Source organism: Rattus norvegicus, chromosome 1, assembly GCF_036323735.1.
Source record: "Rattus norvegicus strain BN/NHsdMcwi chromosome 1, GRCr8, whole genome shotgun sequence".
In the NCBI taxonomy this organism is placed as follows: Eukaryota; Metazoa; Chordata; class Mammalia; order Rodentia; family Muridae; genus Rattus; species Rattus norvegicus.
The window spans coordinates 190,886,976-190,905,649 of NC_086019.1; the positions used below are offsets into that span (position 1 = coordinate 190,886,976).

At 52.9% G+C, this 18,674-nt stretch overlaps 3 protein-coding genes across 25 annotated transcripts; 2 read left to right on the top strand and 1 right to left on the bottom strand.

Annotated features, from left to right (window-relative positions):
- The first annotated feature begins 330 nt into the window (after window positions 1-330).
- On the top strand, window positions 331-6,082 carry Doc2a (double C2 domain alpha). Of its 8 annotated transcripts, none has more exons than XM_063272851.1 (11): window positions 331-473; window positions 1,990-2,273; window positions 2,629-2,708; window positions 2,886-2,960; window positions 3,071-3,180; window positions 4,314-4,440; window positions 4,520-4,579; window positions 4,662-4,825; window positions 4,913-4,994; window positions 5,084-5,180; window positions 5,263-6,082. In XM_063272851.1, exons 2-11 carry the CDS (start codon window positions 2,003-2,005, stop codon window positions 5,406-5,408), a joined length of 1,212 nt encoding a protein of 403 aa, XP_063128921.1. In that variant the 5' UTR covers window positions 331-473; window positions 1,990-2,002; the 3' UTR covers window positions 5,409-6,082. The 8 variants fall into 8 exon arrangements, with proteins under 8 accessions (XP_063128921.1, XP_006230397.1, XP_006230401.1 ...); XM_006230335.5 differs by lacking the exon at window positions 331-473 and adding an exon at window positions 1,067-1,184 and having other exon boundaries at window positions 1,924-2,273; XM_006230339.5 differs by lacking the exon at window positions 331-473 and adding an exon at window positions 1,083-1,184.
- Ino80e (INO80 complex subunit E) lies at window positions 4,340-15,927 on the bottom strand. Of its 15 annotated transcripts, none has more exons than XM_063286151.1 (8): window positions 15,788-15,927; window positions 15,346-15,699; window positions 15,117-15,187; window positions 14,873-14,925; window positions 11,371-11,449; window positions 11,177-11,288; window positions 10,732-10,848; window positions 4,960-6,369 (listed from the first exon to the last, which is right to left on the bottom strand). In XM_063286151.1, exons 2-8 carry the CDS (start codon window positions 15,424-15,426, stop codon window positions 6,148-6,150), a joined length of 735 nt encoding a protein of 244 aa, XP_063142221.1. In that variant the 5' UTR covers window positions 15,427-15,699; window positions 15,788-15,927; the 3' UTR covers window positions 4,960-6,147. The 15 variants fall into 15 exon arrangements, with proteins under 15 accessions (XP_063142261.1, XP_063142268.1, XP_063142255.1 ...); XM_063286152.1 differs by having other exon boundaries at window positions 15,346-15,721; window positions 15,788-15,925; XM_039107430.2 differs by lacking the exon at window positions 15,788-15,927 and adding an exon at window positions 6,869-6,960 and having other exon boundaries at window positions 6,323-6,369; window positions 10,732-10,797; window positions 15,346-15,620.
- Window positions 15,928-16,089: 162 nt separating this feature from the next.
- Window positions 16,090-18,635, top strand: Hirip3 (HIRA interacting protein 3). 2 transcript variants are annotated; one of them, NM_001399662.1, is made up of 7 exons: window positions 16,090-16,167; window positions 16,251-16,371; window positions 16,472-16,580; window positions 16,837-17,756; window positions 17,826-17,994; window positions 18,075-18,173; window positions 18,245-18,635. In NM_001399662.1, the coding sequence occupies exons 1-7, from the start codon at window positions 16,103-16,105 to the stop codon at window positions 18,406-18,408; spliced, it is 1,647 nt and encodes a 548-aa protein (NP_001386591.1). In that variant the 5' UTR covers window positions 16,090-16,102; the 3' UTR covers window positions 18,409-18,635. The 2 variants fall into 2 exon arrangements, with proteins under 2 accessions (NP_001386591.1, NP_001020896.2); NM_001025725.2 differs by having other exon boundaries at window positions 16,279-16,371.
- The last annotated feature ends 39 nt before the right edge of the window (window positions 18,636-18,674 follow it).

Sequence of the window (18,674 nt, forward strand, 5' to 3'; positions counted from 1 at the left end):
CTGGGGCCGCAGGCCTTGACAAACATTCAGGTGTACAGTTAGTCAGTGTTAGGCATAGTCACATGTTGGGCAGAAGAATTTCTCTGTTGAGGCCCAATATTTAGTGAGGCTGACTTAGTATCTGGGGCACTCCGGACTCAGAGATGAATCAGCCTGGTCTCTGTCGCAACTCCCCGGCTCTAAACAGGCAAAACTGTCATCAGAACTGAGTCTAAGGGTTTTCTGGCTAAAGGGATATAGAGATGAGAGGGTGTGTGTGTGTGTGTGTGTGTGTGTGTGTGTGTGTGTGTGTGTGTGTATGGTCCAAAAGATTGCTAGGAACAGGTGACTTGGAGTGATCAGGGAAGGCAGTTCTCAGGAGTAGTGGATCCTAGAGGAGATCAGAAACTGAAGGTCAAGTGTTATCTGCCAAACGTGGGCAGGGGATTCCTGGCCCTGAAGGGCGCCTCTGAGGACTTGGCCTTTCCAAGAAGGTAAGTTCAGGACACAAGAAAATCGAAGGTTAGGGTTGAAGCCTCCTGTAGCACAATCTGTAATCCAGTGAGGTAGGAGATTCAGGAGTTCAAGGCCAACCCATGCTGCCCACCTGGCTAATGCCCATTAAGATATTAAAAAAAAAACAAAAATAAACAAAAACAAACAAACAAACAAACAAACAAAAACAGACAGAAGGCTAGTGGCGGGAGGCAGGAGGCAGCTCGTGATGACTGCAGGTTCAAGGAACCGAAGTGGAGATGGCAGAGGGTGGTGGGAGATGTGGGTCTGATAATGGGACCCAGGTCCCGAGCTGAGTTGGATCACAAGATGGAAGGACAGAAGGGAAAGCCAGTCTCCTTCCGAATGTGGTTTCCCAGAGAAGCAGGAGCAGGTCTCTCATCTTTTGCCTGCGGGTCCCTAGGTCACTGCGGATCTCTAAGCCACACCCACGGACACCCAGGGAGGGGTAGGACAGCTGCCCTTTCCTTTCCCCTCTGGTGCTTTCTGGGATGGGGGTGTGAGTGAAACCAGCGTCGCTATGGCAACCAGGCCCGGTGGTCGGGCCCTGGAGCCCTGGGAGCCAGCGAAGGCGAGAGGCGGGGCAGCGGGAGGCGCCAGGGCTGCGCGGCGGGGCGGGGGCCTGGGTCTCCCGGGAGGAGCTGGGGAACACCGGGCGCCTCTCGCGGAGGTGCACGCCAAGTTCTCGGGTGAGTGTGCACGCGTGTCAGCTGGCCCAAGGCGCACGGGCGGGTGTGAGCGCGAGCACACGTGTGGAGTGTGCACTCGCGTGCGTTCTGGGGCCCGTGCCTGGCCCTCTTCGCCCCGCGCCCCTCCCGGCGGCCCGCGGCAGCTCCCGCCACTCCCGCCCCGCGCCGCTTCTCGCTCGGTCCTCGCCCGCCGCGCCGCAGTCGCCGCCGCCGCCCAGCCTGCGCCCACGGGCGGCCCGTGCTGGGCACCTGTTGGAGGCTCAGGGACAGGTGCGGGGGCTGGACCGGCCAGGGGAGCGCGGGTGAGGGTGAGAGGCGGAGAAAACCGAGGCAAGGGGTCCCTTCGTTGGGAGGGCGGATGACCCGGGTTAGGGACTAGGCAGGCAGACAGGCAGAAGAAGCTTAGGCTGAGTGAAGAGAAGCCTAGAGGGGTGGTGGGTGACACCCTGGCCAGCCCCGCGCCAAATGCAGAAGATGGCCAGAGCTTCAGAGCAGCAAAGGAGGGGGAACTGTGGGGTTCCTGGAGGACTTGCAAGGATGGGGACAGAGGGAGAGCCCAGAATAAGAGGAAAGCCCTGGAAAGGTGACAGAGGGACAATGTGCAGGTAGTGGGCAGGGTTAAGTGGGAGTCACGACCTGTCTGCCAGGACTGATCTGACAACCCAGCCAGCCCCTTGTGAAGCCAGGCCTCCTGCCTGCCCACCAACTAGCACAGATCATCCTCTCCCTCAACACCCAGGAAGGGAGGGCAGTGAGGTTCCTACAGACCCCAGCCGGCCACTCCAGCTCTACACCCGTCTCCCAGCCAGAGGTGCTGCATGAGGGGCCGCAGGGGCGATCGCATGACCATCAACATCCAGGAGCACATGGCCATCAACGTGTGCCCTGGACCCATCAGGCCCATCCGCCAGATCTCCGACTACTTCCCTCGCAGGGGGCCAGGACCAGAGGGTGGCGGCGGCGGCAGGGGCTTCGGGGAAGCCCCAGCTCATCTGGCCCCTCTGGCTCTGGCCCCCCCTGCGGCTCTCCTTGGGGCCACTACACCCGACGATGGAGCTGAGGTAGACAGCTACGACTCGGATGATACCAGTGAGTCTGGGGGCTCAGTGAGCTTGTGGGAGTGAGCAGCCTCCTGAATGCGTGTGTGCATGGAGGATGGGGAGGAGGAAGGGCAGTCCCGCCACCACAGCTGCAGTCTGGGTGCAGATTACAGCTTCAGCAAGGCTCAATATTCAATATTTCTGCTGAGACACTCCACCACCCACACAGACAGTTGCGGCCGAGCCAGGGACCTAGACGCAGGCATGCACATGGCTGCTCAGCCTCCTGCACATACACTGGCAGGCCGGCAGAGATAAGGGCACATTCTTTTAGCCGCCAGGTCTCACACCTTGACATGGACCAAAGTCTCACGTTACTCTCTCTCCTCTCGCTTTTTCTGAAGCTGCCCTGGGCACGCTGGAATTTGACCTTCTCTATGATCAGGCTTCCTGCATGCTGCACTGTAGAATCCTCAGGGCCAAGGTGTGTATCCCTCCTTCCTAGCCTGCCACCCTGGGGGGGAGGTTCCGCCTTCCCCCAATCAGGGCATATTCTTACTCCTTCTGTATCTCTGGAACCGTACTCTGTGGGGATCTAGTCCTGCAGGAGGAGGGAGAAAGGCTTGGGAGGCTAAAGTCCCCTTTGAATCCTGTCCTCTAGGGCCTCAAGCCCATGGATTTCAACGGCCTGGCTGACCCCTATGTAAAGCTGCACCTCCTGCCAGGAGCCTGCAAGGTATGTCTCCTTCCAGGACTGGCTTGTTTATGGGTCCCTCCCCACCCCCATCTTAAGCCTTTGGGGGTTATAGGGTCCATGCATCAGAACCCTTTGTCCCCATGCCCCAGGCCAATAAGCTAAAAACCAAGACACAGAGGAACACACTGAACCCAGTGTGGAACGAGGAGCTGACGTACAGTGGAATCACAGATGACGACATCACCCACAAGGTGCTCAGGTGAGGGCTTTTCCTTCAGGCAGTACCTCTGGGAAAGCTGTCATTGTAATCTTTGTTTGGTCAATCGCATGTCCCAAGCCCCTGTCTTGGTGACACTCCACAATAACCAGCGGCCCCCACAGCCCTCGGCAGCAAGTTCAAGTGTTCTTAATGGCCTTCTGGCAGCGGGCTAGGTTTGGCATCTGAGGGCTTTTAGTTGTGCCTACATGCCCTTGGCCTCCGGCCAACCTCAATCTTTGATCTGAGGCTCAGCCCCAAATGTGCCTCTTCCGGAAAGGATTCTCTGCTCTCCAAGACACCCTTCCATAACCTTTGACTCTAGTCAGATCTATACACCTCGGGCTGCCCACCCTATTCCATAGCTACCTATAATCCGAGGAGGAAAGTCTTCCCGGTCAGAGAACTTGCCACCACGCTAGGTGTGAGAAGCACTTCTAAGGGGAACGGAGGCAACTGAGTCCAGGTCAGGAGAAACTTCTTCCTTTACGCTTGGGTGATAGGGAACTGCTGAGGGCTTCTTATCATGCAGAGATAAAGGCAGAAGCAGCAAAATTGGCCTCACAGTAGACAATGAACCCTTGAGGTCGAGGTCACAGAGGCAGTTTTGATTTTTGACAGGGTCAGCCCAGGCTGGCCTTGAACTTGGTGCTTAGGATCACAGTGCCACCGTACCCAGTTCCTAGGGAGCATTTCTTTGCTTTAACTCTCACGACAGCTTTAGGGCACTGGGGTGACTTGCAAAAGGTCACACAGGTAATGAGCAGGACTGAGATTTCAATACATCGTACCGTAAACACTCACGTCTCCACCCCATATTGCTGAACCTGGGCCAGGCTCGTCTTGCTCAAATGGGAAAGAAAAGGGCACCCAAGTCAATCAGAAGTCCTTGACTGGTTACTACCACTGTGCCTGTGGCCATACCCACCAAGCCACATCCGTGGGGTTCAGCTGGGTAATTCTTGATAAGATACAGGGCAGCCCTGGGCGGGTCCAATTGCCCTTCTCAAGCCCCCACCCATTTTACAGATGAGGTGTTGAACTTAGGGCAGACCTGGAATCAGTCTGAGGACCTTTTTCTCCCTCCGGAGTGGGCCTCAGATACCCAGGGACCCTGACACTACCATTCCCGCCAGGATCTCGGTCTGTGATGAGGACAAGCTGAGTCACAATGAATTTATTGGGGAGATCCGAGTGCCCCTCCGCCGCCTCAAGCCTTCACAGAAGAAGCATTTTAACATCTGCCTTGAGCGTCAGGTCCCGGTCCGTGTGGGGCTAACAGGTATGGGGCGAGGGGCTCTGGAAAGGTCAGCTGGCCAGAACCTCTTCTTTGCCTCCTCAGCTTCCTTCGCCCTCTTCAATGTCTGCGGCGCTGAGGGGCATATCCTGTTACCTGAAGGAGGTGAGGCACATGATGCTGAGAACCCTGTCTAGGTGGGGGGTGGGGCAAACCACAGACTGACCTCTGCCTCCTTCTCTGGCAGCTAGAGCAGGCAGAGCAGGGACCTGGGCTGTTGGAAGAGCGCGGGCGCATCCTGCTGAGCCTCAGCTACAGCTCTCGGCGGCATGGGCTGCTGGTGGGCATTGTTCGCTGTGCTCACCTGGCTGCAATGGATGTTAACGGCTACTCTGACCCTTATGTGAAGACGTGAGCCCTTGCCCAAGCCTGACCCCAGCCTAACTGCTCTGGGGCCTAGCCTGTCCCTAACTAACTTCACATTCCCCTCTCCCCAAGGTACTTGAGACCAGACGTGGATAAGAAATCCAAGCATAAGACGTGTGTAAAGAAGAAGACGCTGAACCCGGAATTTAATGAGGTAAAAATGGCAGGGAGCAGAAATCAAGATGGTCTGGGGAGAGCAATGTGAGAAGGTCTCTCAGAAAGCACCTCCTGCCTTGTTCTCAGGAATTCTTTTATGAGATGGAACTCTCCACTCTGGCTACCAAGACCCTGGAAGTCACAGTCTGGGACTACGACATTGGCAAATCCAATGACTTCATAGGTGAGTGGAGGAGTCCACCAGGTGTCAGGGAAGTGGAAGAGAGTGGGCACTGACAGGTTGGCCTGCCTTGCCTGTTCTTCAGGTGGTGTGTCTCTGGGGCCAGGAGCCCGGGGAGAGGCCCAGAAACACTGGAGAGACTGTCTACATCAGCCGGACACAGCAGTGGAGCGCTGGCATACCCTGACCAGCGAGCTGCCCCCAGCAGCAGGGGCGTTGCCGTTGGCCTGAACAGACTGCAGCTGCCCAGCACAGGCCCTCTGCGGCCGGGTCCAGTACCCAACCTTCGCACGAGTGTGTTGCACGTTTACATGGGTGGGACGCCCCTGCCCCACACTACCTGTCTTATTTTTGTGAGTCTCTGTGACCGTGGGTCTATCTTCTTGTGAGGGATGTGGAGAGCTATATTCACATATGCAAACTTCCTCCTGCCTGACTTGCTCTTACCTGCAAATATGCAACCACCCCATGCACAGGGCTACGTGGGAGTCTCCTGCCAGTGCCCCACCCAATCCTGCAGCTCCTCTCTTGGCCTCTCCAGGCTGCCTGGTCCCCTGCCCCACAAGGAGGGGGTGGGATTAGGGGAGATTAGAGGAGGACATTTCCAAATAGAGGAAAGGATAAGGAAAGAAAGAGCCAACTCTTTAATACAGAGCCTTCATTAAAATGTCCCAGCCCTGCGCAGCTGCTCTTCTAAAGGGGCGGCCACCAAGGGTCTCTACCTTCCTAAGATGTAGCAGACCCTTTTGGCCACTCATTAAATAATTGTTCCCAGGATGGGGGTGGGTGTAAGGGCAGGGCCCCTGCCACCTTCCTCGGGGACATTTGTGCATGTTTACGCCTTTTCTGATTGTGTCAGTGGCCGAAGCATGGCAACTGGGCATCAATAAACATCTCTTGAGGAAGTGGGCTCAGTGTGCTGGCTCAGGAGGAGCACTGGGCGGGGTGCCTGGCAGGTAGCACTGAGTGGCTACTCCGGGATGTCGATCACCAGGTCATCATCTCCGTCTAGGGCATCATCTCCGCTGCCGGCATCGCTGAACATCTGCTGAGGGACGGTGCTCAGGATTGTATGTGGAGGCATCTTGGGAGGAGGCAGGGGGGTCAGAGCTGCCCCAACACTGGCACCAGAACCCCTGGCAGGGAAAGCCAGCGGTCCACCCACAGGGCAGTCAGGGGGGCCCACCGCCATCTGCAGCAGGGGGAGAAACATAAAGAGGTCTAGTCAGATGCACCAGCACTAGGAAGCTGCACAGTGCCCACTGAAAGGCAGGTCAAGGTGTGTGTGTGGGGCCCACTGCAGCCCCTCAGTCTCAAGCCATGAATGCCTGGGGTGAGGGGCAGAGATGGAGGCATGATGGGAATGGGGTGAGGGGAGTCTGACAGGGACCCTGACAGAAAGGCTGGGCTCTTCCTTTTCTACCAAGGCACTCTGGTTGCTGTGTTCACGGTTACAGCCAGATTCAAGACTAGTGCCTTCCTCCTGCCTCTGGGCACCACCTGCCACCACTGGTCGGCTCTCCCTCCTCCTCCTGTGGGAGTCACTGGTCTATGAGGCATCACAGGCTACCTAAGCCAGAAGCCTAAGCAACAGCTTTGCTCCCCAGTTTCTATGACCATTGTGGATGAGCCCCTCCTTGGGACGAGCCCCAGCAGCCACCAGCCTGGGCCAGGACCTTCTCTCAGCTCACCTGGTCTAGGCACCAGCCTCCTAACTGGACTCCCTGCCTTCAGCCTCTCCCAGCTCCAGCTCCTCCTCCACACTGCGGCCAGAGTGGTCACTCTAGAACACAAACCTGAGCATGTCACTCCTCTGCCTGAGGGCCTTGGCCTTGGCTGCCCTCAGGATGGGCAGTGAAGTGTGCCTAACAGGCTGGCTCCGTTCCATTTGTTAAAGTCATGCCTTGTCCTCTAAGTTGCAAAGGACTGTTTGCCCAACCCTGCCAGTCCTCATACATCCTCCCTCAAGAGAACTCCCTGGATGCCATGACAGCTCATGTGCCACAGGTACACACTGAACACCTAATATGGCCTAGGTGACTTCTACCAGTAATCTCCACCTTACATACCATCCTAGAAGAGAGACAGGGTCATCTGTCAGGAGAAGGAACTGAGGTGTGCAAACAGAAGTTAAAGTCTAGTCCTCACTGCACAGCTGCCAAGGGGCCCATGTGGCTGGGGCAGCGAGCAACACATGTGTGTGGCCTCTACAACGACCTCCTGACATTGCCATGCCTGGCCTATGGCCTGCTCCTGCTTCTCAAGGACCCCCTCCTCTTCCTTTGCTTGTGGAGTGATGTGAGGGTGCTAGAGTAGGCGAGGTCTCAGACAGGGGCAGCTTTGGGAAGAACCAGGACCCCTAGAGTGGTTGGAATGAGAAGGCTTCCCCCATAGGCTCTTATGTTTGAACATTTGGTGCCTAGCTGGTGAAACTGTATAGAACTCAGTAGCTGGTCTTGCTGGGGGAGGTGTGTCACTGGAGGTGAGGTTGGACTTTTCAAAAGCCCTTGAACTTCTCATCTAGCTTAGATGCTCTCTGTCTCTCCCCTCTGTTCTCTAAAGACTCATGGATTCTAGTCCTCTAAAACCACAAGTCCCAACTAAACACTACTGGTTGCCTTGGTCATGGTGTCACAGCAATGGAAAAGTAACCAAGATAGCCCGAGTGCACAGAGAACTGATGCACACACATGACTAAAGACAACTCCAGGGGACCAGGCCTCTATGGCTCCTCTGCATCACCACCCCACTCCCCAGGACCTACACTCCCCAGGACCTCCTCAGCATGACCAAGAGCAGCCAATGCAGCTCTATGGGGCTGCCAAGGCGCAGGCATTGGCTAGGCTATGTTCTCATCCTGCACTCATTTTAGCCTCTCGAGTGCTCCATGAAGGAAAGAGAGCTCAGTGACACACCCAAGGTCACATGTGAGTATGTGAAAGAGTTGAATCCAAATCCTTTCTCTCCCACCTAGGAAGTTCTGGGACTCAGCTCTTCAGTGGTGGCATCTAGGCCTCCCTTCTGTGTCTTCAGCCATGTTGCACCTCCCCCACACCCATCTGGGACTATGCTTATCTTACTGACCCAGTGCTCCATCAGCCCTTCCCTGATTCCCCATGCCCAGAAGCAAAAGCAGTCGATTCCAGCCTTTCTCTTGCATCCCAGCCACCACATCCAAACCTGCCAAAGCTCTTACCTGGCCTAGGTTGCCGTGCCGTGTTTTCTCCCACCGTCCTGAGTGCTTTCAGGAAAGGCCAGCATGCATTACTAGCCCAACTGTTCCCCAGTGCTAGGGACTCAAGGCTTTGAAAATGCCAGGCAAGAACTCCCACTGAGCCACTAGTCCTGAGAATTCACACGTAATCCCCAGGAACTAGAGGAACTTCCCTCCCTATTCCTTCTTTCTCTGAGACACTCATAGTCACCTGCCTCTGCCTTCCAAGTGCTGGGATTAAAGGTATATAGCACTATGCCAGGCAGAATTCGCACTCTCAGCCACTATAAATACACTCTGATTCTGCTTGTGATGTCAGGGCACCCAGAACTGTGTAGCCTGGTCCCTACTCAACTTTGCTTCCCAGATGAGGGGCATGGCCGCCTCCCTTTATCTTAGGTTTGCTTCTCATCAGTCCGGAGCGAGCTCTAGGTGCAGCCTTTTCCCCTTCTTCATTCGTACAGCCCCAGCTCACAAAGGCCACTGTCCAAATAGCATTTCCAGATGCCCTCTCGACAGGTTCATGGCCAATTCCCATCTCTCTTCTAGAACCAGCTTCTCCCATAATCCTCATTTCAGCTGCCGGTCTGCGTCTTTATACTCTCAGGTTAAGAGCCCTGGGATTCGGGGAACCCTTCTCCCTCTCAGTCAAACTGCAGCTCTCAGGAAACCCCAAAGGCCTTCTGACACGGATCCATGGTGTACTCTGCAGGGTTCTTGCAGTCACTTCCTTCTGAGTGTACCCAGGCCTGTCTCCACAGAGCCACTTTGTCCATGTGTCTGAAAATGCAAGCTGATCTAGACCTTGCCCTGCTCTCCCTGCCCTAGCAGCTCTTACTCCATTCCCACATAAGCCCTAGTCCCTAGCACCTCGAGGCCCCATGTGCTTTCAGCCCTTGGCTCTCATCAGTGACCAAGCCTCCTCCCTTTTGTTTTTGCTCGTTTTGAGACACATCCTGACTATGAAGCCCTGGCTTGTCTATGCAGCTCTGGCTGGCCTTGAACTCATAAGAATTCACCTACTTCTACCTCCATAGTGCTGGGATTAAGGACATGAGCCACCACACCCCTGGCCTCCTTGTCTTTCAACAAGCATGTTTACCAGACTGAAACCCTTTCCCAGACTCCTCATGGCTTATTTCCTGAATCCAGTCAATAGCACCCTAGATTATCCACCTTAAAAGTCCCACCGATGGAGAGCGCTTGCCTAGCAAGCGCAAGGCCCTGGGTTCGGTCCCCAGCTCCGAAAAAAAGAAAAAAGAAAAAAAAAAAAAAAAGTCCCACCGATGGGGTTGGGGATTTAGCTCAGTGGTAGAGTGCTCAAGCGCAAGGCCCTGGGTTCGGTCCTCAGCTGGGGGGAGGGGGGAAGTCCCACCCATTCTGTTCCTTTTTCTCTACTAGGGCCAGTGGATCTTTTTTTGGTTCTTTTTTTTTTGGAGCTGGGGACCGAACCCAGGGCCTTGCGCTTCCTAGGTAAGCGCTCTACCACTGAGCTAAATCCCCAGCCCCGGGCCAGTGGATCTTATTTGTCCTCTGCCTTGTGCCGGAACAGGAGGCCGTATGAGGTTTGTCTCAATGTCCGTGGCAGAGTTGCAGCACTCCAGATAGGGTCTTTGACACAGACATAGGAGGCAGTCACGGACACTTGTTCATTTTACCAGGTTGGATCACTTTGAGTCTAGGATACTTGCTCAGAGTCACACTGTTCTGAACTGTGGAGGCCTTGATTAGACTCTAAGCACCACAATCCCAGCCCAGCTCCAGGGCTGCACACAGTACTCATGCACAAAATGCTTCCCTCTAGCCATGCTGTAGGTCCCAGTCACACAGCCAGGCTGTGAGGCAGGACCTCAAGTGCCCTAACTTGGGAGTCTTCCAAGACTAATTGTACCACTGCCAGCACAGTTCTCTGCTCTGCCCTTCAGTGTTGAGCCTTGGGTTAAAACTACACATCTCAAATTAACTTTTCAAAATTCCTGGACATTGGCAAGGCCCTGGGTTCGGTCCCCAGCTCCGAAAAAAAGAACCAAAAAAAAAAAAAAAATTCCTGGACATTGGACTAAGGGTGTAGCCAAGTCATTATGCTAGTACGCACCAAGCCCTGGGCTCAACTCTCAGCACTCCGTAAATGAGGTGTGGTGGCACAGGCCTGTAATCCTAGCACCAAAAAGTTGGAGGCAGGAGAACCAGAAGTTCAAGGTCATTCTTCCTAGATAATGCAGCAAGAGACCCTTTCTCAAGCAAAACCACTCAGTTCCTGTACATGCCCCCTAGAGCTAAGCTTCCTTTAGATCCGAGTCCTGCCTTGTGGCCCCTCCCTACAGTCCCAGGTCAGGGTACCTTGAGTTTCCGGGGTAGGCGGGGCCGTTTCTCCAGCTTGGGCCTCAGGGGGCTGGGCTCAGGCAGCTGCAGGGCCAGGTAGTCAGAAGGGAATGGGGGGTAAGGGGGAGAAGCCAGCTGCAGGTGGGAGCAGGAAGATGGAGATGGGAAATGGAGCAGGTGAAGGGAGGGGATGTACACAGGAGAATGGAAAACAAAAGACATGCTGATGAGTGTGGCTCCCAGGGCTCCTGAGAACAGAAGGGAAGGGACAGCAGCAGGACTGTGTCCTGGGTCTGCCCCTACACAGGCAAGAGTAGGCCACCCTGACTCACACCCGCCAGAGGTTACTTGCTGGCCACAGGTGGACACATTCTGAATCAGTAAGACTCACCCTTGCCCAAGCGACACCCACAGTGTTCCCAGGCACGGTAGCACACTACCTCCTAGCCTTGTCCCAACTCACCGAGCTCAGGTATGGGGAGGGGGCCCCAGAAGTCTGCAGGGGAAATCCTGATGAAGGAGGCAATGAGAGGCTGGAAGGGGATGGGGCACCTCCCATCGGGGGGCTTCTCTTCCTGGAGGGTAGGGAGAGAGTTAGGAGCAGCAGGAAAGCCCAGATCCCCACTCCCGCCCTGGAAGAGTCTGGTTCCTGCTTACCTCTTAGGGGCTGGTGTGTCCGACAACTTGGGCGTCCCTTCGGTCTCACTGTTGTCTGAAGACGCAGTGGCATCTGAATCTGTGGGGTTGTAGAGGGTTTCCCAATCCACCTCAGAGGTCTGCAACCTCAACACTACAGAAAGGTGCTAGGGAGGGTGACCTCCCAGTGGGCACACATACACATGCTCTGGGGAATCCCTCAACTCTCACTCCACTTCTCATAGGCACAGGCACTCTTTTTTTTTTTTTTTTTTTTGGTTCTTTTTTTCGGAGCTGGGGACCGAACCCAGGGCCTTGTGCTTCCTAGGTAAGCGCTCTACCATTGAGCTAAATCCCCAACCCCCCCCCCCTTTTTTTTTAAGGATTTATTTGATGTATGTTCCTGTCTTCAGACACACCAGAAGAGGACATTGGATCCCATTACAGATGGTTGTGGGCCACCATGTGGGTGCTGGGAGTTGAACTCAGGACCTCTGGAAGAGCAGTCAGTGCTCTTAACCACTGAGCCATCTCTCCAGCCCCCTCCGTGGCACTCTTGCCAACACGTGCGATGTGCCAGGCTCCTTACACTCTGCTGGTTTTTTAGGCACAGAAGTAGGAAGTGTACCACCTGTGCTCCCAGATGAGCTCACTGAATGCAGAACGCAGAAGGCACTGCACGGAGCCTGTGAGTCTCTGACCACCCTAGGCCATTCTCTCATGTGCCTCTAAGTAACTGTCAGTTTCTGCTCTACTTTCCTTATCCAGGGACCCATACAACATCCCTCAAAACCATTAGAGCTTCCTCTGCTCCACATTCCAACTGCCACCAGCTAGGCCACCAACATGTTAAGATCACCGGCTCAGCCATTTGCCACTTGCTGTTCAACCCAATTTAGGATCTCGGTCCACATGCTTTAGCATCTACCTTAGCACACACTAAGGCCCGACCCCGGCCTCTGTGCTCTGGCTAATGGCTTGCTCAGTGCAGTCCCTCGAAGGCTCATCATTCACCGAGCAACCACTGCACAAGACACATGTTTTCTTCTACTTGGATCCCTTATTTATATCCAAGACTCTCAATGTACGTGCATCCCTGGGTGGCCCTGAACTCTGAGACCTTCCTGCTACTATCTCCTATGTTTTTATGTATGTGTTTGTGTGTGGAATGTTCATGCGCAAGCCTGAGGAAGTCAGAAGAAGGCATTCGACCCCTTGGAATAATGATGTCTGTTGCGGTTGTACACACCAGCCTGGGTACTCTAATCAACATTACTCAACTAGAATTCATAGGTGAACTGCTACTTCAATTTCTACATATTCCACCCCTTAAAGTGGCTTTCTCTCATTCACACACAATTCAGATACTACATGCTTTTGTGTGATCTATAAGCTAGAACACTTTGTTGTTGTTTAAAATGGATCTCTGTAATCCAGGTTGGCTTGGAATTCACCATGTTGACTACGCTGTCTTCTAAACTGGTGGTTGTTATGCCTCAGTCTCCTAACTGTTAAAATTAGAGACATATTCCACACGCCTAACTGGCTCTCACTTATTTTTGTTTTTTTTTTTCAGAAAGGGTCTTTGTAGTTCAAGCTGGCTTGGAACTTAAGAGTTATCCTTCTGCCTCAGCCTCCCAATGCTGGGATTACAGATATAAGGCATCTGCCCCATGGCTCTTGCATTTGTAGCTTTTCATTTTTGCTTAGAGGCAGGGCATTATGTAGTTGTAGTTGGCCTTGAACTTTTGGCCCTCCTGCCTCTACCTCTCAAGAAGGGCTGGGATTAAAGGTCTGTCCCACCATGCTTGGCTTTACCTCCCACCCCCTCTCTATGAAACATGGTTTCATTTAGCTCATATTTAAGCTTTTTAAAAATTACATTTACTTATTTGTGTGCATATGTGTGCATTCACGAGGAGGTCAGGGTACAATTTAAGGGGACGATTATCTCTTACACTGTAAATCCTAGGGATTGAATTCAGGTGGTCAGGTTCAGCCACAAGTGTCTGTGCTACTCAACAAGCCATCGCAAAAGAAACTAGGTGTGGGCTGGAGAGGTGGCTTCTATTCCAGAGGACCTGGGTTCAATTCCTTCACTGCTCACAACCGTCTGTAAGTCAGCCTAGGAGACCCAGTGCCCATTTGGGCTTCCAGAGAGACCTGTGTGTACATGGCAGGCAGGTAGGAAGGCAAACACCCACCCGTGCACATAGAAATAAATATCTTAAAAACTGAAGGGTTGGGGATTTAGCTCAGTGGTAGAGCGCTTGCCTAGGAAGCGCAGGGCCCTGGGTTCGGTCCCCAGCTTCGAAAAAAAGAACCAAAAAAAAAAAAAAAAAAAAAAAAAAAACTGAAAAAAGTAGGTGGGTGGGTGCTGTGGCACAAGTATGAAATTCCAGCATGGGCGAGGTTTGGGTATGAGTGCAAGACCTACTAGTGCTACAAATGAATATACCTCAAACAACAGCAACAAAAGCAAAAAGTAAGATATTATAAAGATTACATCAAGTTATATAAAATTCAAAATTTAATGTTTACAAATAAAAGTTCTAATAAAACAGAGCCATTTTATTTACTAATATGCTGGCTATGGCTGCATCTGCATGAGCTAGGCAGTTTGTTTAATAACAATATTTTATAAGACTATTTTCCTGACCCTTTGCAAAGGAAATGACTACCCCGTTTCCTGCTTCGAGGTTTATTTTTATATGAACATGCTGTTGCTGTCTTCAGACACAGCAGAAGACGACACAGGATCCCATTACAGATGGTTGTGAGCCACCATGTGGTTGCTGGGAATTGAATTCAGGACCTCTGGAAGAGTGGTCAGTGCTCTTAACCACTGAGCCATCTCTCAGGCCTGTCTTGCTGACTTTAATCCTCCTGTTATACAGTAGTTACTGCCGCCTTTAGTCCTCATCACACTCTCACCATCACTTAAAATCCTAGTTTGTTGTTTTCTTCTCATTACCACAGTGTTTGTGCAGATGCCCATATGCTGTGGCAAGTGTTTCAGGTTAGAGGACAACTTTCGGGGTCATTCTCCTTTAAGGATTGGGTCTCAGTAACTAACTCCATGCCTCTGTCATGCGTTACTGGCATGGGGTGGGGTTCTGTATCTTTCTAGTTTTTTTTTTTTTTCATTTATTACACATAACTGATAGAAATGACAAAGCAGCCAGAGGTTTCCTTCATTTGCTAGCCTGTGACAAGCACAATGCCTGGAACACAGTGGATAAGTAAATGCTTAAGAATCGAGGGGCATGGTATGTCTAAGGCTAGCCTCAGGCTAGCCTGGTCTACAAAGCAAGTTCCAGGCAAGCCAGGGCTACACAGAGAAACTCTGTCCTGTGGGGTAGAAAAAAAGACAAAACAGAGAGAAGGCAACAGAAGGCAGCAACTAGGCTTAAGAACCATTGGAGGGGCTACATCAGCTCCATATCCTAAGAGGATGAACCCAGGAACACTTGTTTAACGAACCAGTATCTCATGTCCTAAAAATGTGCATGACTTTGCTCACCGGAAGAGTCTTCATCCACGTTCTCATACTGCAGAAGTCGATCTAGAAGGAAACTGAGAGAAGTGGGAAGGAGAATGATTATTCCCATTTTGGTGATGTTCTTGAGCTCTATCTAGTCCCTCCTAGAAGGCCCACTGGATCCTCCTAAAACTGCATGCATTTGGGGTCCTATTCCAGGGCGGAGTGAGAACGAGGATTCCCAAGGATGAGGAATCTACATTGCTGTGTCCACAACAAGCCTTACCTCTTGTCTCGGGAAACCTTCAGCAATTTTCTTTGCGCCTTCCTGAGCTCCTCCTGGAAGCACTCGTGTTCCTGCAGCGGACAGGGAGGGTGCTGAGCCAAGAGCAATCCGTAAAAGACCCAGAACCCAGAGACATCTCTCCCTACTCACCCCCTTTACCACATGGGTAAACTGAGGTCCTCTCAGAGCTAGGCCTCACACTCCATAACCGTCCCACACCGGTACTCACGTAAATGAGGAACTTGAGCTTCCGCTTCAGATTCCTGTATTTCTTTTTGTAGTCCACTTCGCCGTCCGCTGGTCCGTTCATGACCCGCCTGGGAGAAGCGCCCCGGAGTAGAGTCCCGCTACCCAAGTCCGCCCGTCCTCTCTCTCTCACACACACACACACACACACACATACACACACGCACACACCCCTCCACTTCCGGACTTTGCAACGCCGTACGAAACGGACTACGACTCCCGGCGTGCTCCGCGCGCAGGGAGCGTAATCACACCACCCGCCCTCCTGGGGAAGACCTGAAAGGAACGCAGCTTCCAGTGGCTTCGCGGTGAGCTGAGGTCACAGAGGAGCTGGACACTGGGGGGCGCAATTATTGATTCTAAACTGATTATAAAGATTTGGAGCCATAAGAATATAACCAGAAAGTCAGTGTTGGCGAGAATACCTTTTCCCTTTTACTTGTTGATCCAGACTACAGGGCAGCGTGAAAAACTACGTTATACGAGACGGCCAGTGCCGAACCGGCTTCTAACGAAAATTTTAATACGTAGCTCTAACAAAGAGCAGAAATCTCCCTCAAGAGCTACCAAGGAAAAGGCAAAATCTGGCTAAGTTTTCCGTCCCAGTACTCCACATCGGAGGCTCAACGGTCCCTTTCCTCACGAAGCCGCGGCACTGCGCGTGCGCAAACTACTGTCAAACGAACTGAAAGTGGCCCGGAAGAAAAAAGGCGGGAACAACCAATCCCCAGTGGCGCAAGATGGCGCCGGGAGATGAGATGCTGGAATTCACTCGCAGCTTCTTTCGAGCTTGCCCCGATCTCAGGTGCATAGAGTCTGGGTATTAGAGTCTGGGTTGTAAAGGGCCGGGGTTGGACTGGTACTCTGTCTTGATACGTGTTTCTGTAGCACGGTTACTCACTCCATCGTGCGACAGAAATTTTTGATTCACGTGGGTCGGGATCATCTTGAACCTGAGGAGAAGCAGGCGTTGAAAAGGCTGATGGAGGAGGAGCTGCTGAAGATGCAGGTGTGGGCCTAACTCTGGGCCAGGAGAGACAGGGTTTGTTGCTGAGGGTTTGGGGCAGGACACAACCTTGGTTCCGTTTACCCTCATGCTGCACCCACAGGCGGATGCTGGTACCAGGGAAGGAAAGCCAGACTTTATCAAAGTTAAGAGGTCTCCTGCTCCCTGCAGTCACCCAGAGAGGAAAAGGTTCCGCTTCAATTCAGAGTCAGGTTAGTGCCTTCTCCCGGTGTATCTGTCTGTGACTCCAGCAGCATTGGTTTATTCAAAAGGCGAGGTGCATGTATTAATTGCAAAGCAGTAAAGGAGCTGGGGGAGGGAGGGGAGCAATGGGTCAGGAACCATGTGGAGCCACATCTGTGGTGGTGCTTGCTGTCCTTCACTCGTAACCAGAGTGGATCCAGAAGCATCCTATTCTAAATAGAAGGGAAAGGAGGAACCCATCCCAGCCCTGTCCCCATGTTCCAGAATCCAGCTCTACACCATCCAGCCCAGACTGCTCAGGACCTCCAACAAAGAACAATACAACCAAGAAGGCATGCCCAAGAAGAACCTTAAAGAAAGCAGTTGAGAGCACAGATGAAGAGCAGCAAACAGACCTGGTTGCAAAGATGGGATTGGAGGAGAGTAGTGAGGAGGAGGAAGAAGGCTCTGTCAGATCAGGTGAGGTCTGGAAGGCAGAGGACACTGAGGATGATGATGTGAGAAAAGAACAGAAGGGTGGGGTTAGAAAGAAAGCTGGGGCCAAGAACAAGCCAGCACCACACAAGGCAGATAGGAAGCAGGCTAGGGAAGAGAGTGGAAGCAGTGAGGAAGAGGCTGTACAGAATAGAGCAAAGGTGGAGAGACGCACAGGCGCTAAATGCCAGGAGGAAAGTGAAGACAGCGAGGATGAGATCCTAGCCAAGAAGAGCGAGCACAGGGAGTCCAGACTGAAAAGCAGCAAAGCAGGGAGAACAGCTAGCGGGAGAAAGAGCTCTAAGCAGAAAAGCAGGGCTGGGAGGCCAACTGGAGGCTTGGGAGACAGCGAGGAAAAGAAGGAAGGGGATGCAGTAAGTAGTGGGGACAGCAGTGGAGAGGAAGAGCCTTTAGCGAAGAGAAAGAGCAAGGACAAGACCCAGACTGAGAGTGGGAGAAGGCAGAGCACAAGCAGCGAGGATGATGATGGCAGGCAGGTGCAAGCAGCCACTCAAGGCACTACGAAGACGGGCAGCCTAGGCAGCAGTAATGGTGACAGTGGCACGGAGAGGGAAGTGAGTGATTCCCAGGCAGGACAGAACACCAAAGAGGAGAGGAAGAGCCGCTCTTCCAAGAAGAGCTCCAAGAACGGCAAGGCACGAAGTTCCTCATCTTCATCAGATGCAAGCCCAGAACCCACAGGTCAGAAGGTGAGAGGACACACCAGGTGGGTGGGCTCCACTAGGAAAAAGGGCCTTCAGCTGCAAATTCCTTATTAGGCTGGCTCTCGTCGCTGTGGAGAGGACCACCCAGCTGTGGTTAGACTAAAGCGGTATATTTGGGCTTGTGGTGCCCGACGAAACTACAAGAAGCTGCTGGGCTCCTGTGGCTCCCACAAGGAGCGCCTGAATGTCCTCAGGGCTGAGCTGGAAGCACTGGGCATGAAGGGTGAGAAGTGATGTGCCTCAGAACTGCAGGAGGGCCTGGGCACTGGGGAAGAGGGCCTCATTAAGCTGCTTCCGCTCCAGGTAATCCTTCCTTAGAGAAGTGTCGGGCTCTGAAGCAGCATCGGGAAGAGGCAGCTGAAGTGGCTTCCTTGGATGTTGCCAATATCATCAGCAGTTCAGGTAAACAATTTCCTCTTTGGGGAAGGAAGAGCCTGGGGTCAGGTAACTAATTTTCTCTCACCACCTCCCAGGCCGACCACGAAGACGAAATGCATGGAACCCTTCAGGGGAAGCAATCTCTCCAGGGGAGCTTTATCACCGAACCCTGGACTCAGATGAGGAGCGGCCACGTCAAGCACCTCCAGACTGGTCTCATATGCGTGGTATCATCAGCAGTGATGGTGAGAGTAGCTGAACTCCATGTCCAGGATGGACCAATACCCTGTTATACAAGTGCTTGTAGCACTGAAGCAACTTTCAAAGACAGACTACAGCAGCAGGATCCAAGTTATCGGTACACTACTCAATTTCATATTCTCTAAGGTGGTTTTGGGGTTTGTGTGCAAACAGCCTCTTAAAGCATTTGAGGCGGTTGTTGTTTTATTTTTAAAGACTCAATAAAATGTAATTACTTTATCCAAACTGGTCTCCAATTCTCATGCCCTGTCTGTCCTTTGGGGC

Coding starts and splice junctions, on each gene's coding strand:
- Hirip3 (NM_001399662.1), top strand. CDS start 16,103: ATGGCGCCGGGAGATGAGATGCTGGAATTCACTCGCAGCTTCTTTCGA. Junction 16,168..16,250: donor CGAGCTTGCCCCGATCTCAG/GTGCATAGAGTC, acceptor GTGTTTCTGTAG/CACGGTTACTCACTCCATCG. Junction 18,174..18,244: donor CAATATCATCAGCAGTTCAG/GTAAACAATTTC, acceptor ACCACCTCCCAG/GCCGACCACGAAGACGAAAT.
- Ino80e (XM_063286151.1), bottom strand. CDS start 15,426: ATGAACGGACCAGCGGACGGCGAAGTGGACTACAAAAAGAAATACAGG. Junction 11,289..11,370: donor GACACACCAGCCCCTAAGAG/GTAAGCAGGAAC, acceptor CCTACCCTCCAG/GAAGAGAAGCCCCCCGATGG. Junction 6,370..10,731: donor GCCTACCCCGGAAACTCAAG/GTACCCTGACCT, acceptor CCCCTGCTGCAG/ATGGCGGTGGGCCCCCCTGA.
- Doc2a (XM_063272851.1), top strand. CDS start 2,003: ATGAGGGGCCGCAGGGGCGATCGCATGACCATCAACATCCAGGAGCAC. Junction 4,441..4,519: donor GCCTTGAGCGTCAGGTCCCG/GTCCGTGTGGGG, acceptor TTGCCTCCTCAG/CTTCCTTCGCCCTCTTCAAT. Junction 4,995..5,083: donor TGAACCCGGAATTTAATGAG/GTAAAAATGGCA, acceptor CCTTGTTCTCAG/GAATTCTTTTATGAGATGGA.